This window comes from Leopardus geoffroyi, chromosome A1 (assembly GCF_018350155.1).
Source record: "Leopardus geoffroyi isolate Oge1 chromosome A1, O.geoffroyi_Oge1_pat1.0, whole genome shotgun sequence".
In the NCBI taxonomy this organism is placed as follows: domain Eukaryota; kingdom Metazoa; phylum Chordata; class Mammalia; order Carnivora; family Felidae; genus Leopardus; species Leopardus geoffroyi.
The window spans coordinates 116,144,653-116,170,925 of record NC_059326.1 but is presented as its reverse complement, the minus strand read 5'-3'; the positions used below and the strand labels follow the sequence as shown (position 1 = coordinate 116,170,925).

The 26,273-nt window shown below is 45.3% G+C and overlaps 1 protein-coding gene and 1 long non-coding RNA gene across 2 annotated transcripts in view; one reads left to right on the top strand and one right to left on the bottom strand.

Moving 5' to 3' along the window:
• The window catches only part of PFDN1 (prefoldin subunit 1), a 73,155-nt gene extending 60,949 nt beyond the window's left edge, over positions 1-12,206 (top strand). The window contains exon 4 of the mRNA XM_045490583.1: positions 11,349-12,206. Coding sequence (XP_045346539.1) covers positions 11,349-11,432 — 84 coding nt within the window. The 3' untranslated portion in view covers positions 11,433-12,206. The remainder of the gene's footprint in view (positions 1-11,348) is intronic.
• Positions 12,207-13,101: 895 nt separating this feature from the next.
• Positions 13,102-25,923, bottom strand: LOC123604474. Its single transcript, XR_006715341.1, has 2 exons — positions 15,407-25,923; positions 13,102-13,314 (listed from the first exon to the last, which is right to left on the bottom strand). It is a non-coding gene; the product is annotated as an uncharacterized LOC123604474 (long non-coding RNA).
• Positions 25,924-26,273: the final 350 nt, after the last annotated feature.

Here is a 26,273-nt window from a genome sequence, read left to right as displayed (position 1 = left end):
AGAGAGGTAGGGAGAGGGAGTGAGAGAGAGAATCTTAAGCAGGGTCCACACTCAGTGTGGAGCTTTATCTGGCATTCAGTCCCACAACCCTGGGATCTTGACCTGAGCCAAAATTGAGTTGGATGCTCAACTGACTGAGCCACTCAAGCATCCTGCCATGCCTGTTTTTAAATACAGTGTCCTGTTTTTTCTCTTTGTGGAATAGCATTTTGAGAAGACTAGGGATTTTTAGTTTTAATTGAAATAAAGTTCACATAACATAAAATGCACAGTGTTGTGCAACCATGCCCACTGTCTGATTCTAGAACATTTTCATCACCTCTAAAAGAAACCTCTTATCCATTAAGTAGTCGTCCTTTTCCCATCTCCCTCAGCACTTGGGGAGTTTAATCTGTTGTCTGTCTGTATAGATTTGCCTATTCTGGATGTTCATATAAATGGATCACACAGCATGTGGCTTTCAGTATTTGCCTTTTCCCACTTAGCTCGATCTTTTCTTTTTTCTCTTTTCTTTTTTTAAAATGTTTGTTTATTTGAGACAGAGAGAGACAGAGTGTGAACGGGGAAGGGTCAGAGAGAGGGAGAAACACAGAATCTGAAGCAGGCTCCAGGCTCCGAGCTGTCAGCACAGAGCCCAACGCAGGGCTCGAACTCACGGACCGTGAGATCATGACTTGAGCTGAAGTCAGAAGCTCAACCGACTGAGTCACCCAGGTGCCCCTTTTTTTTCTTTCTTGTTTATTTATTTATTTAGAGAGAGAAAGCACGAGCCAGGGAGGGACAGAGAGAGAGAGAGAGAGAGAGAGAAAATCCCAAGCAGGCTTGGCACTGTCAGTGCAGGGCCTTAGGTGGTGCTTGAACCCACAACGGTGAGATCATGAGATCATGACCTGAGCCAAAATCAAGACTCGAACGGTTAACTGACTGAGCCATCCAGGTGCTGCCACTCCATGTTTTCAAGGTTCACATCTTCATTCCTTTTGACGGCTGCACAGTATTCCCTTGTATGGGTGTCACATTTTTTCAACTGATGGGCTCTTGGGTTGTTTCCAGTTTTGAGCTATTGTGAATATTTTTGTTTGAATACCTGTTTTCATTTCTCTTGAGTACATGCCTAGGAGTGGAATTGCTAGGTCATGTGGCAGTTTTATCTTTTAACTTCTTAAGAAACTGCCAGACTGTTTCCTACAGCCGCTGCATCATTTTACATTCCCACCAGCGGTTATATGCGAGTTCTAATATCTCTACATCTTTGCCAGCATCTGTTTTCTGGTTTTGATTAGAGTTATCCTAAGTAGGTGTAAAGTGGTACCTCATTGGGGTGCCTGGGTGACTCAGTTGGTTAAGCATCTGATTTCTGCTTAGGTCATGGTCTCACAGTTTGTGAGTTCGAACCCGACATCAGGCTCTGTGCTGACAGTTCAGAGCCTGGAGCCTGCTTCCGATTCTGTGTCCCCCTCTCTCTCTGCCCCTCCCCCATTCATGCTCTGTCTCTCTCTGTCTCAAAAATAAACATAAAAAAAAATTAAAAATAAAAAAAAATAAAATTGGTATCTCATCGTGGTTTTTACTTGCATTTTCCTAAGGACTGATGAGGTTGAATATCTCTTTGTGTGCTTATTGGTCATTCATGTATCTTTTTTTTTTTAATTTTTTTTAATGTTTTATTTATTTTTGAGACAGAGACAGAGCATGAGCAGGGGAGGGGCAGAGAGAGAGCGAGACACAGAATCCAAAGCAGGCTCCAGGTTCTGAGCTGTCAGCACAGAGCCCGATGCGGGGCTCGAACTCACGAATTGCGAGATCATGACCCGAGCTGAGGTCGGACGCTTAACCGACTGAGCCACCCAGGTGCTCCTCATATATCTTTTTTTTTTTTAACGTTTATTTATTATTGAGAGACAGAGTGAGACAGAGCATGAGCATGGGAGGGGCAGAGAGAGGAGACAGAGAATTTGAAGGAGGCTTCAAGCTCTGAGCTGTCAGCACAGAGCCTGACACGGGGCTCGAACCCACCAACTGTGAGATCATGACCTGAGCTGAAGTCGGACGCCCAACTGACTGAGCCACCCAGGTGCCCCCCCCCCTTTCATATCTTTTTTGAAGAAATGTCTGTTCAAGTCCTTTGCCCATTTTTTTTAATTGGGTCCATCTTTTTGTTGAATTGTAAGGAAACTGAAATTCTTGATTTGCTTGGAGCAGAGAGTAGTGCTGAAGTGACTTCAGGTGTTTGCTCACATATCTCACTGCTAGTCTTGCCCTGACAGTTGAGTCAGGTGCACCTCCACGTCCAAGAATGCAAGGAGTTGCCCTTACTTCCTCTCTGAGAGGGCGCACCCTTTTCCACCTACCCCTTTATCATGCCTACAGGCCAAACTCCACTGTAAACACTGTGAGTTGGATTCTCTTGGTTTTGTAAAACTAGGACAAAATAAGATAAACTGAAATAGTAAAACGTATTTTATTTGCTCATTTGGAAGACTTGTAGAGTATTAGGCCCACAGAGTTATAAGAAGATTGTAACAGATTCCTCTGCTCTATAAAAAATAACCCCAATAGTAATTGGAGATATCTGGGGAGCATATGGGAGGTAAGAAAGTGGGGAGCTACTAAAAACAATTGGTTCAAGAAATTTTGCTAAGAAGGGAAGGAAAGAAAGGGGACAATACCTACAGGGAATGTGAGGACAAGAAAGGGTTTTTAAAGTGATTTGTCTTAAATCATCTGCCACTGGGTGGCTTAGTTGGGTAAGCTTCTGACTTTGACTCAGGCCATGATCTTGTAGGTTTGTGGGTTTGAGCCCCACGTCCGGCTTTACACTAAAGCACAGAGCCTGCTTCTGATTCTCTATCTCCCTCTTTCTGCTCCTCCCCTGCTCGTCTGCTCTTTCTCAAAAATAAACATTAAAAAAAAAATTAAAGTGATTTGCCTCAACAATAAAGATCTTTCAGAGAAAGGGAAATGGAAAATTAGAAAGGAGGAAAAAGGCTGACTGCAGCAGTGAAGGTTTTGAGGTGAGTAGAGGTGGAACCAACACCCAAGTGGAAGGGTTGCGTTTTGACAGAAGCAGGGACACTATCCATTTTAACAACAGGGTAAGAAGAGAGTATATGTATCAGTGTGGGTCAGGTGGAAGATGTGGTAGTGGGAAGAAGAGAGAATTCTCCTCAGATTGCTTGTATTTTCTCAGTGACTTGGAAAGGAGGGGGCAGGGAGGAGGTAGTATAGGAGATTTGAGGAAACAAGATAAAAGTGTGGAGTAGCTATTTTGGAGAGCACACAAGTGAACTTAGTTTAACAGAATACTGGGTCAGTGTTGTACCCATTTGAGATTCATGGTCCTGAATTTAAAGTGAAACCAGCACATTTAAGTGTTCTTCTCTAGCAGCATTTAGGTATACGCATGGAGTAGGCAGATGGGTTTAACTTGGGCTGGCATTTTGCCAGGCAAGTGCAACAGAGGGAGAGCACAGCGGAGGAGAAAAAGTATTTATAAGGGGTTAAATATAAATGGTGCACTGTGGAAGCTTAGCTGAGTAAGAGGGAAAAGGCCATGGAAGCATAATATGTAATGAAAACCTTGTCATCGGGATGAGGTTGAAGACATGCCAGAGTTGAGAGTATCAGAGTGAGTTGGAAAAATATGAAGTAGCAGTGGTAAAAATGAAATTTTGAGGTGGCGCAGTTAGTGGTGTTGACATGGTCTCGAGCGTATGACTGTGGGGTGGGTGGCTGAGGTGGGGTGAAGTAAAGACTGTGAGGGCAGGGGAGAGCATGGTGTTGAATGGATCATCTACATTTTTGTTGGAGTCACTTTGAGTGGTGCAGCAGTGGTGGATGGGAAGACCGTGAGCCATCAGCAAATGAGGGACAGTGCCCAGTATCTTGTACACTCCGACAACAAGGAGTTACGGGAGGATGGTAAGGCATGCTGCCACAAATTTCGAGGACCAGAGTTTGGGAGGAAAAAAGAGATAGGGTTTGGCATTGGGTTGAATGAGTGAATGAATGAATCAGAAGGATGGATGGTTGGACATTTGGGCTTTTATCAGCTTTTCTTGAAAGTTAAAAATCTCTGAAATCTCTACCTGCTGGATTCAGTTAAGACTATTTTTTAAGAACAGAGTTGACAGACTATAGCCTGGCTAGCCAGACCCACGTTGCTGCTTGTGTTTGTGTGTTTAGAACACAGCTGTCGTTCATTTTCGGTGCACTCCTTAGCATACACATCGTCTGTGGCAGCTTTTATGCTGTGACGGCAGAGTTGAGTGGTTGTGACAGAAACATCCTCACAGAGCCTGAGATACTGTATCTTTGGCCCTCTGCTGACTCACTTTGGAACAGTGGTTCTCAAACTTCACAGTGCTCAGAATCACCTGGAGAGCAGTGAAAACACAGATTGCTGGGCTCCATCCCTAGAATTTCTGATTCAGTGGGTCTCGGGTGGGGCCTGAGATTGTGCATTTCTAACAGGTTCTCAGGAGTTGCTGATGCTGGAAAAATTCCAGGGACCACATTTTAAGAGCCATTGCTTTAGATGTTTAAGGCCATGGGCAGGTTCTTTCTCCTCTTAATCTTTTCTGAGCCACTTGACATGATTTACTGGCATGCCTCATCCCTTTTAAGTCTGATGCCCCAAAATGTAATGATTCTTTGAATGTGGCATCATCAGCACCATGTGCACTGGAATAGTTGCCCCCTGGCTCTGTTTACCTAGGAGTTTCTACTTTCTTTCCTGGGTTGTCTGATGGGCTGGGCTTTCTCTGGGACTTAATTGAAGCTGATGTGTTAGGGAGGGCAACACTGGTAGAGATCACCTAAACTCCAGGGAGACCTAGGGGCCAACCGCTGTTGTTTGAAGGAAAGAATAAACCTTACTCCCACCCCCATTGTATTTCTGCCATAAGGTGTTGAGTAACGTAGAGGTTTGACTTGGGCAGATTGAGCATGTGATTACAGGTAGGATTTGGGAGTCTGACCCTGTTCAGTAGCAGTGTCAGAGTCTCTTTGCAGGTTAAGAGAACACCTGGGAGAAAAACAAGGTCAGTGCTCAGCTGAAACAAGTCTTTTAGGAGAGGAACCTTTGAAAGAGGTTTTGAAAGCTGTTTCTAAAAGACACAGAGACAGTGACTGTTTCTTAGATTTCTCTTATATTCTGCTCCATGCCTACAATTACTTTCTCATCTTTGAGCTGGTCTCCCAGCCTTATGTTCTAGTTCAGAAGGTCCCTTATAGCCTAGTTGTGTCCTTGATGGTAAAGTAGATGCACCCTCATGAGTTCACAAATAGATCGTGTCTGTGGACCAGTTAGTTGTCTCTTAGCTTTCGGTTGCCGGTCAAACTTGGCCTGTCTGGCCTGCTTCTGGTGAGTGCTCTTTACCATTCACTTGCACTTTCAGAGCTCTGCCCTGCTTCTGCTTGCTGTAGCCCTGCCCATCTGTCTCTGTCTCATTTCCCTTCCTGACTTCTCTGATTGTGCCTCCACGTTGCCTTTCTTATTTTCTCTTCCTCCTTTTGTTTCTCTGCCTTCATCACAGTGTACTCCCCCATCTGCTAAGACATGCCTTCTCAGTCTTTGGTGAATTTTTGGCCTCTTGCTAAACTTCCCCTGTGTGAGCAGCTGGTACCCTCTGGCTGTTTTAGAGTTCTGCACACTGATAGAACATGAGAATCAGTGAGGCTTTGGGTTTTTAATTTGGAAGTCATGGGAACAACAGTGAGAAGGTAGCCTTTGCTTCACCCTTTTAGATTAACAGTAGAGCTTGAAGTTAGCAATGGTCTGCACAAGCTGGAAGCTATGGGTTCAACATAAGGGAGAAGTGTTTGGCCAGGGTAGGTCAAATTCAGGATCTGAAACATGGGATTCAGAGCAGAAGGTCTCTGAACACAGATTCCCTAGAACATCAGGGGTGTGAGGGGGGGATCAAGATGGCCCTTTCTACTGATCCTGTACTGGATTGGAGTCTGGGGACAAGCTAGAAGGTCTGCTTTTATCCACCATAACCCCCCATTCTTGCCCGAGCTCTGTTTTACCTGTGTTGTTTTGTCTTAAGAGGTCATTTGAAGAAAACGTTTTGTGACTAAAGAATAATGATGGGGGAGTGCAGATACTGATACTGTCCAAATCATTTTACAAATGGGGAAATAGAGGATGAGAGGGGAAAACTACTTTCTATGCCCTAAGAAATGACAAATAGGAAAAATATTAGAGAAGGGGGGGGGGACAAAAGTTCTGAGGAAAAAAGTATAGAGATAAAGCATCAGAAGTTGAATTACTTCAGGAGTCTCTCTGAGAGATTCTGTGAGGTCAGAAAAGTTCTAGAGACTTGAGCCTCTTTCTTTTATGGGAGGATGTGACTAGAACACTAGCCCCTCAGCCAGACTCCCAGAAAGGAGAGCCTCAGGCTGATGAGTAGTACCTCAAGCAGTGTCATTTCCCTGGCCATGCTGAGCCCCACAGGAAATCTCAGAATTTCACTCCAGAACAAGGCCCACAAGAATGTCGCTGCATCCAGGGCTCTGTAGTTTGATTCCACTAGAGAGTTTCCTAGGGTAAAGGTTCTGAGGGAGATTGCTCAGCAACACACAAAAATGCTGCAGCTGATGCGTTCCTGGGACTCCTGCTGGAAGGTGTGGGTTTAAAAGGCTTCCGGAAGTTTACACAGCAGTCATAATTCCCCTGGAGCTCCTGGCAGCCCAGGCCAGTCTCAGAGCATTTTCTCAAGGATTTCCAACTCCAGGACATGGGAAATTGGGATAGCTTGTTTCACAGTTTCACAGGTTGGTTTGATCAAGGGGCCTGAACCTTAGGACCTGTTCTGTTTATGGAAGCCAAGCCTTTGATTTTCCCATGGACATCAGGGAGGGTTGAGTTTTAGACCTATGTATACCTAGGGGCAGAGGTTAGAAGGCAGTGCCCCAAACTGAAAACCATCTTGAAGGAGATGGTCAGTTTTTACCTTTGCTTGCTCTGTTGGTGATCCTCATTCCAAGTTGTGAGGGAGAACTACAAAGCAGCAGTGTGTATATAAGTAAATCAGTAAGTACTCATTTCCGATGATGTACTTTTTTCAACAAGTATTGAGTTCCTGTCTTGTAGCAGCCATTTTTCTAGACACTGGGATTATAGCAGTGAACAGAACAGAGTCTTGCCCATGATCATGGACATTCCTTTCTTGTAAGGGAAGACCCACAAATACTGCTTCTTCCAGTGGTAACAGGCTATGCATGCAAATCAGGGTGAGAATAGGGAGCGTGGAGCTGCTGTATAATCACAGCAAGAAGCATTTGAGAAAGGGCTGAAGGAAGTAAGTGAGCAAGTGCTGTGGATATTTGGGGAAGAGTGTTCCTAACGGAGCCAAAGGGCAAAAGCCAAGCAGGAGCATGGTGGTGGGTTGGAGGGGCAGTGCATAGTCGGAGCTGGAGGCCAGTGTTGCTGGAGCTGAGTGGGTGAGAGGGAGTTGAGGTCAGAGTCTGCTGAGAACAAGTCTAAACATGGCTTTTCAAAAGGGCTTTGCCTTCTACTTTGAAATAGGAAGCCATTGGAGCATTAAAAGAGGACTCAGCACTGTGTGAAGAAACTGAAGAGGATCAGAAGGCAGAAGGGGGGCATAGTTAACTCTTGATTTAGGTTTAGGTCACGATCTTGTGGTTTATGAGATCGGACCCCACACTGGGCTCCGAGCTGAGCGTGGAGTCTGCTTAAGATCCGCACCCCCCACCCCCCCCCCCCCCGTCCCTTCCCTGCTCACGCGTGTATGGTCGTGCGCACTCTCTCTCTCTCAAAATCAACTTGGGAGACCACTTAGGAGGTTATTTATTAAGGTCAGATTATGGACACATTTTGAGATAGTGCTCATAGGATTTGTTGGTTGATGTCAGATGTGAAAGAAGGAAGATTCAAAGGTGACACCAAAGGTTTTGAGCATTTGCAAGAATGGAGTTGTCATCTATAGAAGTGGGGGAGACTGGGGTCCACAAAATATCTGGTTTGGTGAGTTTTAGGAAGAAGGTGTAGAAATTTAAGAAAGAAAAATTTTTGACTTAATCAGTTTCCTTACGGTTTTGCGTCCTTTCTGTCTCATTTTTATTTGGATCATTTCTACCACAATTTTTTTGGGAGAAGTACAGGTCCCGACATACTTTTAGAAATTCTTACCCAGGCCTCTATGATTCAGTGTGGTCAGAAGGTGTGAGTACATAAGAACTTTGGGTAGACTTGTTCTCTGGGGCATCCCTCATTTCATGGTTTCCTGGGGCTTCTTCACAAATTACTACAAACTGGGTGGTTTATTTTTTAAAGTTTATTTATTTAGAGAGTGAGTGTGCACATGAGTGGGGAGGAACAGATAGCAAATTCAAAGCAGGCTCTGCACTGTCAGCACAGAGCCCAGTGCAGGGCCTGAACCCACAAACCGTGAGATCATGATCTGAGCCTAAACTAAGAGTCACAGGCTTAACTGACTGAGCCACCCAGGCGCTCCATAAACTGGGTGGTTTAAAACAATAGAAAATTATTCTCTCACAGGTTCTGGAAGCTAGAAGTCCAAAATCAAGGTGGTGTGGGGTCACCCTCCTTCTGAAGCCTCTGAAGAAGAATCCTTCCTTCCTCTTCATAGCTTCTGTTGCCGACCCTTCTTGGCCTTCCTTGGGTTATAGATACATCCTTCCCTTTCTGCCTCCATCAAGGAATGGCATTCGGTCTGTGTCCCTTTTGTCTTCATGTGGCCTTATAAGGACACTAATTATTGGATTTAGGGCCCACCCTAATTCAGTATGACCTCATTTTAATGTGGTTACCCCTGCAAAGACCCTATTTCCAAATAAGGCCACATCCATGGGTCCTGGGGGTTAGGGCTTTAATGTATCTTTTTGTGAGACAGAATTCAACACACATCACATACTCTGATTCAGGTTTGATTGTGAAGGTCTTCTTGGCTTAGGTATCTTTAAGGATGAGACACAAACTACTGAAAAAGTTAGAAAACAGTTCCCTCTGTGTTAGGGATGACCCATCTGGTAGGATGAAATAAAAATTGTATTTATCTTTTAAATTCTTAAAATAAGTTTTATTTTGAGAGAGCAAGCAAGCGAGCAAGCATGAGCAGGGGAGGGGCAGAGAGAGAGAGAGAGAGAGAGGAAGTGAGTCCCTAGCAGGCTCTTGCTGTCAGTGCACAACCCGATCCTGATCCTAGGATCAGGATCCCATAGGATCCTCATGGGCCTTGATCCTACGAGCCATGAGATCGTGACCTGAGCCGAAACCAAGAGTCAGACACTTAACATACTGAGCCACCCAGGTGCCCCCGAAATAAAAAATTTAATGTGCAAAAAGTTTATTTACGTAATTAAAGATTTCAACATAGACAAGTTTATTTTGCGTTATTTTTTTGAAACTTGAAGACTTTAGGTTATAAAGTGGTAAAAATCCTGAAAAAAAAAATCATAGAACTCTAAGTGGAAGATAGAAGGAAGAGACATAGAATGATGAATTTTAAAGATAAGAATTTTAACCTGAATTTGTCCAGAGGCCTGTACAGTAGGTAGAAAAGTTCTGGCTGATGTTCCAAGTTTAGTTTTGCCAGCTGGGCAGCGAGTTGACGGAGATAGAATGCAGCAGACCTGATGGGTCCCTGGGCATCAGCTGATGCTGTGGGAGCACAACCCCGCTTGCCCCACTGGCCTTTTCCTTAGATTTCCACAGGGCTGGGAAGGTGCCCAGATGGTACATGGCCCTCACTATTTAGCTCCTGCTCCCCTTCTGTGCAACACCCAGTACGTGTACATTCTTCAGTGGTGTGTCAGGAGTTATTAGTATTTCCCTCTTTAAGTCACCACATGTAAAGTCTAGGGATTGTTTATCAAAGGAACTTTGAGTTCCCATTCTGATATCACACTGATAATAAATTCCTTAGCACCAGCATACATCTGTGGCCACTGTGAGTTTTATGGAGCTCCTGTTGTTTGGTAAGGAATGAATGGTGTGCAAGTTGGACAAATGAGAGAGGAGTAGAGAGATATGGCTCTTTCTAGCCTTCAGGAGATTTCAAGTTAGGAGAAGCCAGACAGGAGTTAGAGGCTCAGATAAGAACTGATAAAGATGCCACAGCATTGGAACCTATAGGAAAAAGTCCCCTGTTGCATTTAATAAATATCTGGACAGAGAGTGGGAGAAGTTAGACAGAAGAATATGTAGAGGGGCATCAGAGATTTTAATGGTGAAGGCCTCAAGCCCCAGAGGCCTTCATTTTGATTTTCCTGCCTCGGTGGTTTGGTTGGGCATCAGTCCCCAAAGAAGGCCTGTCAGGCCAGGCTGCTCACTTGTTCTCTGGCTCAGTCTTTCCCAGGTCATATGGGCACTTGAACGGTCAAAGTGAATCCACAGCTGCTAGGGTGTAGGGGTGAATGAGAGAAGGGCACTGGATGCATCTAAGCTGTCTGGGTCAGGGCTTTGCATTACTGACTCCAGTGTGGCTTAGTCACATGCACCCTTAGGGGATTATTTTGAGTATTTCTGAAAAAGGGAGCCTCATTTCATGTCAAGTGAGAATGCAACCACAAGTATGTCCCCAGGGGAGGGACCAGTGGTGAAGCCACCATATTTTTGGGGTGACCACAGGGCAAATAATGTACAGACATCATTTCCTTTGACTAATCTTTTGTAATCCTGGCCCAGATGTGGCTCCTGAAAGTAGTTTAAGTTCTTTGTCTAAGTTGAGATTTTTAATTTAGGACCCAGATGGGGTAGGGAGGTGAACGTCCAAAAGGTCTGTTTTACTCAGTGTGTCACTGTCCTGGATTCCTGGCAGGCAGTGGTTTCATTAGAAAAGCAGATTTCATCCTGACTCATCTGCCTCGATGAGACGTGTGATACAACTTCTTAGCACTCGTGCAGCCTGCCCTCTGACTGGACAGAGCGGAGGGTGCCCAGTCCATTCTGCAGCAGTGGCAGCTACAGGCGCCTGGCCTGGGCTATGGAAAACCTTGAGAGACAGTCTGTTATGCGGCCGGAGCTTTGTCCTGGAATTTCCTGGCCTTTGTCTGTCTGGTATAACTTCATGTACTGAGACGCCTGTTTTGAGTTCACTTCCTTCTGGGGGAAGAGTGCAGCTGCCTTCCACTGAGCATTTCTGCTTCCTGCACCAAATAACTTGCCCCTCCCTCCCTCATGTCTGTGGGCGGGATGAGGGGAGCACTCTGGGCAGGTGTGTTTGTACCAGGCCCCCAGGAGACAACATGCTAGTGGAAGTCACTGTTCACAGAGGAGAAGCCATTACCATTGGGCGGAAAAGCTGCATCTGCCAGCCTGGCCCATACCCCCTAACCCTGGTTTCTTTGTCATACTGCAGCAGAAAAAATCCTACCTGGAGCGGAGTGTGAAGGAAGCTGAGGACAACATCCGGGAGATGCTGATGGCACGAAGGGCACAGTAGGAAACCTCTAGTGAAAGCTTCCTGCCCCCTTCTACTCCTGGCAAGGGCAGAGGGGCCCATGTGGGGAAACATCCTCTCTTCTGCCCTGATGGACTTTGTATTTGAGTGATCTGGTAACCCTGTGTTTTCTACTTCACCCTGATCCCCTTTTCGATCCTGGCTCTGCCTGCCACCCCTGCCCGACATTCTCCTCCTCTGGGGTGAGTCACGAACACCCAGGAAAAATGGGGGCCAGGACAGATAGGGGAGCTCTGCCCAAACCTACTAGTTACGCTGGTTAGACCAATAAAAGGCATCTGTTCCCCCCACCCACTCTAAGTCTGCCTTTCTTGAGAACTGAGGGCCAGAGGCTTTCAACCTCGGCTCCTCCCTGACCTGTCCCCCTCCAGAACATTGGCTCTGTTCCTTTCACATTGAAGCCTTTCCTGGTTCTTTTTTTTCCTTTCTGTTCCTTTGAGTAAATCCTACTTCTGAGCTTCCATGCAGATCAGGAAGAAGGGAGACCAGGGTATAACTGAATTTAAGTGAACCTTGGTGGCATTCTGCCTAAAGATTCCTTCCCTGTTTCCTCCCACATGTTCCATACAAAAATGCAGTCAGGCTGTCTTCCGGTGGACAGTACAATCCTAAGGCCTCCTAGAGGCTTAGGGGCAGTGGTGTGCTGGAGCTGGCTTGTACTGGCTCTGGAGAGCAAATTATTAAAAATCAAGTTATGTAAATATGTAATCCTATTTAAAACAAGGGTAATAAATATTCAGATTTGTCCCTTCCTAATTACTAAATCTGGCCATTATCTGTTTCTGAGGTTAACAGTCTATCGCATCTGGATGATGGAAATTGGTGTATTCCTGCGCTTTTCTTCCCAACTCCACATCAAGTTGGTAGCTTGAAATCAGCTATTGTGGGATCATTTACTCCACAGTAATAAGGTGATGGACAAAATATGGTTTTGTTTTAAAGACAACTGGTAGTTAAATATTTATGAGCACCTCACTGCTTCAGAGTGCAGGTGGGCAGGCCGATATCTGTCAGCTGTAGCCTCTCAGGGCCAGCTGACGGATATTGACTTCCTGTTATGGCGGCTCAGCGCCACCCTGTGGCCAAAGCTGAGATGGGTGTGGGTGTGTGTGTAGAGGGAGGCGTGTGACAGCAGAAAAGAAGGCCTATGGAGCAGCCCATAGTTACCGAGAGGTCCTTTTCCTAGGCTCTGGGTACAAGCACATAACAGTTTGGTGAGCTTATCTCTTGAGCAGGACCAGGGAGAAAATGCTAGCCTGGTGAGAACCTGCCTTCCTAATAGCACCTACCCACAGTGGAATAAAAAGGCAAATAGACCCCTCCTGGGGTACAAACCCAGGGCTTGTATCCTGTCTGGAATAATTCAGATGGTTGAGGTTTAGACCAATTTATTGAAACATACAGGGTGTCAGCAAAGAAATCATTCAGTGTGATTACATCATGTCACTACCTTGAATGTATAATTTTAAAATTATAAATATATATTTTATAACTAAGCCTTTGGCCAAAAAAATAAAAGTCATTTAGCACATTTGTGAAAGGCCAATAAGAAATGCATTTTGAACATTAAAAAGATAAAGTCACTGAATTAAACAGCAGTGCAACCCCTGCTAATAATCTAGAATCCCACTGTGTTGAAGGTAGAAATGTCTGTGCAGAGCTAGTCATTTTCATTTATTTCAGCAATCAGAAGAGATGGGGCAGGCACACCTGTTGAAGGCGGTGGCAGAGCTGGCAGGACCGGAGGGCTGGTCAGGTCAAGTGAGCATGTCCCAGAGACAGCAGCAACAGAGTGCAGTCCAGCAGGCTGTGAGGCAGGTGGATGGGCCCAGGTCATCCCGTCTTTGGTCTTCCACCACATACACTGGAGGGGAAGTAGAGAGAGGGTGAGACTGAACTGGCACAAGCCCTACAGAGCCAGTGCTGACCAGACCAGATGACTGGAGGAAGGGTGGCTTAGTTCCTCAGCTACTTTGTCTCCTCTTCATACAGACTTTTATCCCCGTAGGGACAGGTACTAGAGAACCAACAAAGTGGCCTCACAGCAAGGCAGCCAAAGCAATAAGAAGTGTCCATTACTGTCCAGCCAGAGTTGGCTAACCCTGCTCGGTTTATAAACCAGGCAGCACTATGTCCTGTGCCTAAGATATGGCTACGCCATTTCCCCCAAAAAAATCACCTAAAAAGGAACTGCAGGCCTTAAAAGAATAACCCAGAATCCTCATCTCTCAAACCTGGGCAGTGCTATCAGAATGTTCCCCAGCCTCTTAACTTTCACACAGAGCAGGAGGAGGCAGGGGTAAAGACCTGGTCAAGTGTGAGGGATTTTCTCAGAATGGGGTTGGAAATCTGAGCCCTGTCAGGGCTCAGTGCTCTATTAAGAAATTTGCATGCTAAACAAACTCACAGGTCTTGAAGGACCCCAACCACCCTTTACCAGTCAGCAGACTTGTAGCCGACATCACCCTCTCTTCCTGTAAGCACATACTTAAGATGGCTGATGGTCAGCCTTGGCCTCAGAGGATCTGTGGCCACTTGTAGGAAAATCTCAAAACCGCAGCCACCGCAAAACTCATTTATAAGCAGTGAGGATTTTAAACTTTTTCAAAGTTAATGAATCTTACAAATTAAGTTGGTCCTTCGGCAATCTTCTTTCAGTTCTATTTTTGTTTATTTTTATGCCTCCTCTCTTGGCCAGTCCTCTCCTTGGAGCCTGGCATAGTAGCTACAATACTCCAGGTCAGTAGTGAGGTTTTTTTTGTTTTTTTTTTAATGTTTGTTTATTTTGAGAGAGAGGGAGAGAGAATCCCAAGCTGGTAGCACAGAGCTGGATGCTGGGCTCGAACTCCCAAACCATGAGATCATGACCTGAACTGAAATCAAGAGTCCGATGCCTGACTGAGCCACCCAGGAGCCCCAGTACTGAGCTTTTCCAAGCTGTCCCATTGAGGCGGTGCCATCCACAGGCCTCTCTTTCTCCTGTGGCACAACTTTCAGGTCAGCTGCTTTCATCTGACCTGGCTCAGCAACACAAGCAACACTGTTCTAAGGTCTGGCAGACAACACCCAGCCCTGGGGAAAGCCTAGTGAAAGAGAAGACAGCCCATTTATAAGGTGCATTACCTGATTTAGTCTTAACAGTAGTACCTGACTATAGATAATACCATCATTCCTATTTCACCGGTAAGAAACACAAGGCTTAGAAAAGTCTCTTGTTCAAGCACACATTATCACCTGAGGCAGGCACAGGGTCTGAACCCCGGCCTCTGGCAAGCCAGGATAAGCACAGGACTGAATGGGCTCGAGGACGGTCTTCACACCAGTCAGAGCCCACCCCACCCATGAAAGGCCTGGGCAGTCCAGACCCGGGGGGTCACCTCAGCAGGAAAGTCCTAGGCAACGGCTTTCACCTGCTGTCTGCCTAGATGACCTGACCCAAGTCCCTGGCCTCCCCTTGATCCTGCAGTGGGCAGCTTCCGACAGGGCAACAACACAACTAGGTGCAGACACCCTGGAATAATTCCTTACCATTTATTGTCCCTGCTGGAGGGCTGGCTCTGCTGCCTGGGGACAGAAGGACCCTCTCTCCTGCCAGTTTTACAACCAGTCTGCTTAATGCAGTCCTGAGACCCAGCCCAGTTGCCATGTGAGAGGTCCTGCAGCCTCTCTTAAACTACCATTTGAGATCACAATTGTGCTGGGACCTGTGCCAAGGGCCTTCTGTATACAGTACCACTCAGTGTTCACAAACCTGTGATACAGGTATCGGGACACCTGTCTTCCTCACTGCTTTTCCTTGGCCCTGTGCCTACTCCTGTTTTACCACAGAGCTTCATCAGGGAAATAAATGTCCCGGACTTGCTTCCTCTAACACCTTTCTCCTTCAGTTTAGTCAAGTTTGTCCTTGCCAAGCCTTCTTTCATATGACAAGCTCCAAAACCTGGGGCAATACACACAGTGTTTATAGAGGGAAGAAATCAATCTGGCTACAGGACAGAACACTTCAAACCAAAAGGCTGTGTCAACTTCAGGTGGGGCAGTTGGTGCTGGTGCATACGTTAGAATCCCTGTCAGTTATTCCCTGGATTACCAAGTCTTCCAAAGCCCTTTTGACCTTCTCTTTGCCATTAGCTGATGACAGAACCTCTGACCCCAAACTATTGGAAAAGTAGGGGGAGGAAGAGGGTGTGGAGAGTAGGTCTAGAGGTTGGAGTGGCCCAGGAGAAAGCCCTTGAGGCCTCACAGTTCCTCCTGGCACCTCTCCCCGATGTGGTCCAGGAATGGCATACAACTGTATCTTCCTAGATGCCCTACCTACATGGCAGGTGTGAGGTCCTGCATGTCCAGAGGCTGCCTCCTGCACTGAGCAGCATGGCCCAGTCAGCCCCAGGACCACCCCACCCCACCCAGGGGGCCTTACTGCTCTTCCCCTACTCTGCCCCTCAGTGGATCCATCTGCCCGGGAGCTCCTACACTGCCCCGGATGACTGGCCAGCTACTATGCAGCCCACTCTACCCAACTCCCGGGGTACTTGAAGCCAGGGGACTTGTGTGCATTGAAGCATCACTGACAGTGCTGGTCACCAGGCAGGAGCTGTGTCAAAGACGATTCCAACACAGGTGTTCATACCCCCCTGGCAACTGGCCTCTACTGGCAAGCAGGGTATAAAAAGGGGGCAGCACCATGGTTACACAAGATGTTAAACATTACAGGAAGCTGGAGGAACAGTACAGAGAAACTGTACCGTCTCTGCAACTCCTGGACCAACTGGAACATTGCCCTTCCAGGCAGTTCAGCAGTCTGCTCAGGTTGGGAGGCAGGTTCTGGTGCCTGTAGGTGCCGCTCAGATTGAGCTGCTTCTTACAGATCATATGCCTGCCCTGGGACCAGCCTGGGGCCAGGGGCTGGGCTCTACCTTTTTCTGATGGATGCAGGCAGAGCCTTATGGACTGGCTTATATTCACCTCAGCCAAAAGGCCAACCCTCCCCACTTGCATGTGGTATCTCCCTGCCAGTGCCACCAAACTCCTACCTCTGCCCTAGCCCTAGGGGTTCCCCTCACCAGCTTCTCTTACTCCCAGATAGCCCTTTGGCAATGACCCTCAATGAGGAGCAGCTACTCAGAGCTTTGCCACCTGAATCCAAGTGCAGAAGTGCTGTGTGCTTGATGGTAGTGAAGGGGGTTGGTGGAATGTGCAGGGAGGGGTGTACATGCACACAGGTGTGACCCCAAGACCCAGAATACATCAGAAAGGCCTAGATTAGTCTTGGGTGCAGGGTGTCTTTGGAAGGAGCTGAGTAGCTTCTAGGAAAGTCTCCCACCAACCTTTCTTGACTCGGTGCCGGAAGCAGTTGAAGACAGATGGAAGACACTTGGAAGCATGCCTGCAGCCCCCCATGTCCAACAACCTGCCCACCAAGCCCTGGGGTCTTTTCCAGAGTCACCAGACTCGCCAACCAGCAGTCCCAAGTTTGGGACTACTGTATTGTACAAGCCTCGTGGGGCCACTCACGTGCTACTCAGAAACCTACTTCTGGGCAGCAGTGGGCATGTGGAGCGCCAGGCAGAAGGGCCAGGGCAGAGAAGACCTGCAAGAAATTTGAGCAGAGGCCTTCTCAGCTAAAGGCTCCAATTCCTCAATCACCCGTCCTGGAATTTGAAACCTTCACTTGGCACAGCCCAGACATTTTAAATGATTAATCAAGCGCTTTGAATTGGTGATACAGTCTTATTAGGCCCTCCCTTTTTGTGTGTGCATCTGTAAACAGTCCCAACCTGGGAGAGATCTTAAGGAGAAGCAAACAAAAAGACTGGGGTCTCCCAGAGAGTTCTCATGTCTGGGCCTTTTAACACTCCAGCAACTAGGAGGCTGCCCCCTGGCCTCACAGCCCACATCACTGATGGACACCCAGGACTGCTCCTCAACCACTGAGACTACCATGGCCACTGGAGCTCCCAGGAAGTGCCCTCAGCAGAGATGGTGGCTTTGCCAGAGGCAGGAAGCCTGTAGTCTGTACTCAGCTGCCCTTGCCCAATCTTGAGAATCTAGACCAACGGAAGGCAGCCAGTCTCCCAGGAGGTATCAGACGATGCCAGAAGAGCCCTCCTACTGCTCACACCAAAATCTTTAAGCAATTTAGCAATGAGCAAAAATCTCAAGATAGCCATAGGGATGGATCCTATTCCTTGTAAGCAGTAGAGAGGAAAGCACACAATTTGTTGAGGACTCATTTCACCTATCCTTGGATGTGCATGTGCAGCAAGATTATTTATTACTTGGCACACAGGTATGCACGGGTGAGAAAAGATGTCTCAAAGGCACTACCACTGTGCCACCTGCTCTCAGAGCCCAGGTACATATGCTGAGGGGAATGGTGATGGGTGAAGGGTGATTAGAAATGGTGAAGGCAAATGAGGGGGTACAGTTTTCATTGGCGTGTCAAGGTTAAAAGCAGGAAAGGTTGGGAAAATGCCTACTTTCGTCTTCCTCCACAGGCAGGATGTGGGTCTGGTACGGCCAGACCTGGCTTAGGCTCTGCAATAGCAGCTGTCTTTGCGGGGCTAAGCTCATGACGTCCCCAGGCCTCTCGGCCCACTCTGCTTCTCACGCCTCCTCCTCCTCCTGTGCCTCTAGTTCTGGCAGCCCTGTCTGTGAAATTAAGTCTTCCAGGATACCCACGCCAGGTGCTTTGGTATGGGAGACAACTGCAACCAGTTCACCCACCCACCCATGTAGCTACTGACTGCCATCCAAGTGCCCATGAAGCCCATCATCCATCATTCTTTAGGCATCGAGTGCCAGGTGTGTATGTGGATTGGTACAACAAGGTGAGAGAGCCTGCTGACCTCCATGAAGGCGGGTGTTTGGAGATCTCAGAAGTGCACTTGCCACCATCCTGTGAAGGAAGCAGTGGCTAGACAAAACCAAGATGGAACCTTCTGAGTGACAAGGGTCTAAGGAGCCCCAGTCCTCCAAGCCCCCAACCCCCTGTGGCTCAGTCACCAGGCCAACATGCTAGCCCTGTCCACCTCCCTATCAGTCGCATAAACCACAGACCTGATAAATTTTTTTTCCATAAACCACAAAAACAACCACATTTGGACACATTGTGCCCGTCTGACAAGTAGGACTGCAGTGCCACCACCTCCTGTGGCCTTATCCTTGGGCTGGACCTGCTGGGGCCACTGATCCTTGGGGATCAGGTTGGCCAGTTATTTTGTGGCAAAAGAATGCTGAGCTCAAAGAAGGGAAGTAACTTGACTGAGGTCACAGAATGAATGAAAGGCAGGTCATGGCCTCTCCCCCGGCCTTCCTGCCTCCTTTGCGTATCAGGCTCACTTCAAATCAGATAGGAAGCCTGGCTCCAAGTGACCTGAAATGTGGCTGTGTATGGAGGGGTGAAAGGCCTTTGTTTGGGCCTTGCTCTCCCTCAAAAATCCACAGTCTGTGTTGGGAGAGCAAGATCTAGTCCTTGCCCTGTTCCAGAGTGTGTCCCCAAGATAGTCGAGTCCACTACTTCAGAACGACGTGGTCAGCAGTTGACTGACTAGGAGGCAGAGTGAATTTCAGGGACCTTCTTCACACTTGAGTTTGCATTCCCCAGGCAGGCAAGCAGCAAGCGGGTGTGCTGGCGCAGAGGGAGGTGCTTCCAAGGGGTGGGCAAGGAGAGATGACTGTTCTCTAAGGACAGTGGCTGTGTACATGGGTTCCAGAGGGGCAGTGACCAAGTTCCAATCCTGAAGCTGCCGCTGACTGGTTGTGTTCTCTGCGTCCCAGTCTTCTCACTTGCAAAATGAGGGAGGGGGCAGTAGTATCTAAGAGTCTAGGTTTTCTGACAAAAACATAAGCAAATAAAGTGCTTGGCCCAGGGCCTGGCATCAAGCTAAAGAGGGAAGAGGACTTACGTAGGAGCCACAATAAGATGACGTCCTATGTAAGAAATCACCGGAAATCTAGGTTTTCTTATTCTGGGTCTCTGTGCAAGCAGGGGCTCCTCCAACCAATCCACATTCACATTGGGATGTGTGTGTGTGTGTGTGTGTGTGTGTCCCTAAGTCATCACAGGAAGACAAAAGCAGGGACACTGGCAGTCACTGCAAAGCACAGCTGCTCAAAGAAAAGGGGAAATGGCCAGAGAAGAGGCAAGGGGCTGTGTATATGCCCGGGGACTAGGGAGGCAGAACACTAACACCTCAGCTGTTAAGACCCCTCAGAGACCAGAGAGGGTGCAATATTTGGAAACATTTCATTAGTACATTTGAGCATTTGCCTGTTAGATAGGAGGAGTCTGTGGCTGTCATTAAGACAATGGAGACACAAAGGTCCACAGAAGAACAGGATATGAAACAATATGAAACGATGGTCAAGGAGGAAAGGATGTACACATTTAAAAGACTAGGAGTTGGGAAGCCTGAGTTTTTCTTTTTTCTGAAGACAGCCAAGAAACTGGGGAGGGGACTGAAGGTCTCTAATGGGAAGGAGTAAACAGGATGACAACACAAGCAACAGCCGATTCCTTGGCACCCCACTCTTCCACTAAAAGTCTGTACCACTGCCACAGACCAGGAGAACCATGGGCATGAACAGGGGAAGAGGTCTACAAAGATCAAGTTGTGAATGATGATGGCTGACCTGCCCAAGCCCTTCAATGTTCTGGTTGTCTTTTCCTAGCCATTCCTATCCACTATTATGTAGACCACACCTCATTTACTGCCTTCAGAAGACACTACTATAATCAATCATAACCCAGGGCTTTAACTCTGGAATAATCACCACACAGCTAATGAAGGACGAGGCTGCCTTATGTCATTAAAGGTTATATAGCACCTAAGAGCAAGCAATATCCTTTAAAATTTTTTTTTAAAGTTTATTTTGAGAGAGAGAATCCCAAGCAGGCTCCAAGCTGTGAGCACAAGAGTTGGATGTGGGCCTCCATCTATCAAACTGTGTGAGATCATGACCTCAAGTGAAATCAAGAGTCACACACTTAGCTACCCAAGCCACCCCATGCAATCTCATTTAAATACTCATCAGGCCCTGTAACGATCTAAAGATTTAATGCAATTGTAATAAAAAAAAAAAAAAAAAAATCCCATCACACCTTTTTTAAACTGATTCTAAAATTTGTAGAAAGGCCAAAGAACTAGAATAACTAAAACAATTTTGACAAAGTTGGAGGAGTTAGACTATCTTAAGGTTGAATATCAAGCTACAGTAGTCAAGACAGGGTATTGGCAAAGGGAATGACACAAAGATCAAGGGAACAGGAGAGAGGACAGTAACAGACCCACATAAACATGGCCAGTCAATTTATGACAAATATGGAAAAGCAATTCAATGGAGAAAGGACAGTCTTTTCAAACAAATGATGAAAAAACTAGCATGAAAAACATTTTAAACCTCACATTTTATGTAAGAATCCAAAATGGATCACATATCTAAATGTAAAACATAAAACCAAACACTAGGAGAAAACAGAAGACAATCTTCATGACCAGGGATAGGGAGACTTCTCAGACCTGATGCCAAAAGCATGCTCTACAAAAGAAGAAAAATGAAAAATTGGATTTCATCAAAATTAAAGCCTTTTTCTCTGTGGAAGACACTTGAGGGGATGAAAAGACGAGTCACAGGCTGGGGAAAAAATACTTGCAAATACAATCCCACAGAAGACTTGTATTTACTTTATCTAAAGACTCTTGAAAAACACTCCACAGTAATAAAACAGCTCCATTGAGAAGTGGCCAAAGGACTCCAATACTTCACCAAAGAGGATAGAAGGAGGGCATTTAAGTACATGAAAACATCATTAGCCTTTTAACAAATGCAAATTAAAGCCACAATGAAATACCACTATACACCTATGAGAATGGCTTAAAAAAAAAAAAAAATACACCATCAAGTACTGGCTAGGATATAGAGCAACTCGAACTGTCACTTATTGCTGATGGAAATGCAAAATGATACAGCCACTCTGAAAAATAGTAGCTGTTTAAAGTTAAACATACACTTAATCATATGATCCAGAAATTCCACTGCTGGTTATTCACCTTTGAGAAAAGAAAACCCGGTCACACAAAAACTGTAGCAATTTAAAGTTAAACATACACTTAATCATATGATCCAGAAATTCCATTTGTAGGTATTTACCTTAGAGAAATGAAATCTTATGTTCATACAAAAACCTGTACATAAATTTGCCAATTACCAAAAAGTGGAAATAACCCAAATGTCCATCAAGAGGTGAATAAAATGGTATCTCTATACAATGGAATGCTATCCTTAAATCAAGTACCCACCAGAACTTAACAAATATACTAGCAGTTACAAACTGATGATTTTATTTGCAAGGCAGTATGGCAGAGGGACATTCCAGGGCAAAACCCACCCAAACTAAATCTCCCTTTGCCAAATATACTGGAAAACCTGGAAAGACCAAAGGCTTTCAAATCTATTCCTCAGGTCCTTGGGATCCCATAAAAAGGCAGGAAGTGCCTCCTTGCCTCAATAGCAATTGCACAGATTCTATTTTCCATACTAGAATTGCTTGTAACGTTTCTTTTGAAAAGATCTGTATTAGATTCCTCAAACTTGGGAGGCAATGAAAAAAAAAAAAAGATCTGTATTAGAAAAGAAGGGCCTACCTGAAGCATGGATGTCATATGCTTGGTTATCTATGTGTTGGACCCTCTGACAGACACCCCAGTTTGCTTGAGGTGCAAGGTTTCCTCTGTCAGTAGCCTGACCTGCTTACATGGGGCCTGGCATTTCTAGAACTTGATGTCTTACTGCATGAAATTTTACTGCTTCCAGTGTGGCTGGGGTTCCAAGCCTTCATGCCCCAGCTGGTTCTTTGCACCTCTGGACTCCTCTTTTTCAGGCCTACACAAATATCCACCTTCCTCCATACCCAAGGAACCCTGTTCGCTGGTCCTAGCAGTCCTGTCTTTCCCTGTTGATGTCCTTCAAAGAATAGGAACTAGAGAGAAACCCACCCCACCCCTCAGTGACAATAGTGTGACTAAGTCCAAGTGGGTTTTTTTTTTTTTTTGGAGAGAGAACATGCCAGTGGGGGGAAATGGGCAGAGGTGGAGGGGGGAGAGAGAGAAAGAGATTAAGAATCTCAAGCAGGCTCCAAGCTCAGCACAGAGCCTGGCAAGGGGCTCAGTCGCACATCTGTGGGATCATGACTTGAGCCAAATTCAAGAGCTGGACACTCAACTGACCACAGGTACCCTGGACATCCGTGAATTCTTACCTTACCGGACCTTCCAGCAACATTTGATGGTAACTCATCACTTCCTTTCTCTTAATACACATTCTTCTCTACTTCAAGGACACCCCATTCTCCTGGTTTTCCATATCTGACTCCTTTGTAGGTTTCAACACCTATAGGTCCAAGCTAGTTTTCCTTAAAGCTCAGTCCTCCACTGCCACCTCTTTTCCCTACCCACCTTGATGTCATTCACGCCCACAGCTCCTATTACCACCAACATGCCAGTGCTTTCCATGGCGCTATATCCAGCCCAACCTCTCCTCTAAGGTCCAGGGGTATGCAGCTGCTTACCTGACATCTCCACTGGAATGTCTCATTGACGTCTTGACACCTCCATCTAACCCAACATGTTCAGAGCCCAACATGGTTTTCTTCCTCCCAATTAGAGTACCTTTCTTTTGTTCCCAACATCCACAAACCCTAGGCATCCAGTTCCTCAGAAGCTTAGGAGTCATCCCTGACTGTGCCTTTCTCCTTCAATCCCCATATCCAATCCATCACCACCTCCTCTTGGTTTTACTTCCAAATATCTCAGATGCATTCATGTGAACCTATGCCCTGTCCAAATCATTCTATATATGGAAGCCAAAGGGATCTCTTAAAAATGCCAGTTTGGTCATGTCATCCCTTTAACACCCTTCAGTGGCTTCCCACCTCTCACAGAACAAAAACTAAAATGTTTAACTGGGATTAGGAGCCCCTTGTCTTGCTCTTGCCCGTTTCTCATCAGTCCCCAACATCCCACTGTTTTCTGCCATGCTGATTTCCTCTTCTGATTTCTCAAAATGAGTCATGTTCTCTCCTGCCACTGGGCCTCTGCACCTGCTCTTTGTACAACCATTTGGCCTATTAACACCTATTTGTCTTTCAGATCTCTCCCAGACTATTCAAGAAGCACTCCCCCCCCCCCCCTTTATGTTTTCATGGCAGTATGTATCTTCTCTTTGTAGGAAAGAAGTATATTAAGTATTACCTGGGGGATTATTTAATGTCTGGTTCCTTTCCTAGAATGGAAAGAAGCTCCATGATGGCAGGGAGGGGGTCTCTTCTGTGTGGTCAATTACCTAACACAATGGAAACGGTCAGCATTTAGTGAATGAATGAATGTTGCTCCTTGTAGACTGGTGGTGGTTCCCCAGGAGTATGCATGGTGTGTATTGAATAACTCCTCCTCCCACAGTTTAAAGTGTCCCAAACAGGGTGGGGGGTGTCTGGCTGGCTCAGTTGGTAGAGCAGGTGACTAATGACCTTGAGGTTGAGTTTGAGCCGCAAGTTGGGCATAGAGATTATTTAAGAAAAAAATAAAATTTAAAAATAAAAATAAAGTGGGTTGTCGGAGGAGGGATGGGCTAAATGGGTAAGGAGCATTAAGGAATCTACTCCTGAAATCATTGTTGCACTATATGCTAACTTGGATGTAAATTAAAAACTTAAATTAAAATTAAAAAAAAGAAAAGAAAGTGCCCCAAGGCAATGCTGTGATAAAACTGGGTTAGAATCTTCTCATCTATGACCCTACTGGAGTGTAGAAATTATTTTCACCAGAAATGTAATATTTTCTTAAAAAGAATCCATCCACAATCCAAAAAATCCATTAAAACTAATGTACCTCAGAAAAAATCCAATTTTAAAAGCCAACATAAGGCTATGCAAAAGCTATGTGATGAAAATTATACGATTTTACTGGAGGACATAAAAACAACTAAAGGGAGAGATACCATGTTTATGATAGGAGGTTAGTACTATAAATATGTCAACTCTTCTCCCAATTATTCTGTAACTTACATACTCTTCCAATTAAAGCCAAACATGTTGCTTTTCTATAGAAATTGACACATTCATCCTAGAATCCAGATTAAAGAGTAAAAGGCCACAAATAGCCAAGCAAATTCTGAAGAGGAAAAAGGGGTATATGTACATATGTGCTAAGGGTAGGAAAGATGCTTATTGGACCAAACCATTCTGATTCTAGCTTGTTCGTATAGGGGAACTTAGTATATGACCAATCTTATTTCAGATCAGTGGGGAAAGGATGACCTAATGATGTTGGAACTAAAAGAAGAAAACCAGAACTTTAACCAACACCATGATCAAAACTAAAATTAAGTTTTAATTTTATTAAAGACTATGTGAAAAAAAATTAGAAGGTAATATGCTTGTCTTTGTGATCTTGGAATAGAAAACGATATTTCAAAGACCCAACACAAAGCATAAGGGAAAGATTGATAAACATGACATTTAAAAACTTTCATACTAGAGGGGCACCTGGGTGGCTCAGTCAGTTGAGCATCCGACTTTTTCTTGCAGTCTGTGAGTTCTAGCCCTGCGTTGGACTCTGTGCTGACAGCTCGGAGCCTGGAGCCTGTTTCAGATTGTGTGTCTCTCTCTCTTTCTGCCCCTCCCCCTACTCATACTCTGTCTCTCTCTCTCTCTCAAAACTAAGCAAACATTAAAATTTCTCTTAAACTTTCATACTAGAAAAGTACACTATAAAAAAGACTAAGGTAGATAGGGAGAAGATATTGGCAAGCCTGTCAAAGTGACAAATATTAGTGTGTGGAATATTTAGAGATTCCCTATAAACCAATAAGACAAACCAATAGGAAAAAAAATCACAGGATCTGTAAATCACCAAAAAATTTTATTTTTATGTTAAGGTCACTAGTAATCAGGTAAGGTAAATTAAAATAGTAAAATACTGAATAAAATACCTAGGAATAAACCTAAGCAAGGTAGTGAAAAACCTATACTCTGAAAACTAATAAACACTGATGAAAGAAACTGAAGACAACACAAAGTGATATTCCATGTTCATGCAATAGAAAAATTACTTTTGTTAAAATGTCCATGCTATCCAGGGGTGCCTGGCTGGCTCAGTCAGTGGAGTGTGCAACTCCTGATCTCAGGGTTGTAGGTTTGGGCTCCATGTTGGGTATAGAGATTACTTAAATCTTTTTAAAAAAGCCTTTATCATCCAAAGCAATGTACAGATCCAATGCTGTCCCTATCAAAATACCAGCAACATTTTTCACATAACTACAATAATACTAAAATTTGTATGGAACCACAGAGATCTCAAATAGCCAGAGCAGCCTGGAGAAAGAACAGAGCTGGACATAAAATCCTAGATTTCAAGATCTACTACACAAAGCTATATAGTAAAATAAATGATATAGTACTGACACAAAAACAGACACAGAGATCAATGGAACAGAATAGAGAGCTCAGATATAAACCCACACGTATATGGTCAATTAATTTACAACAAAGGAGGCAAGAATATACAATGAAAAAAAGACATTCTCCTCAGCGAATGGTGCTGAGAAAACTGGACAGCAACATGCAGAAGAATGAAACTGATGAGTCCTTACACCATAAACAAAAATGAACTCAAAACAGATTAAAGACCTCAATGTGAGACATGAAATCATAAAACTACAAGAAAACACAGGCAGTAATCTCTTTGACAGTGGCCTTAGCAACATTTTTTTTGGTATGCCTCCTGAGGCAAGGGAAGAAACAAAAGCAAAATTAAAGTACTGGGA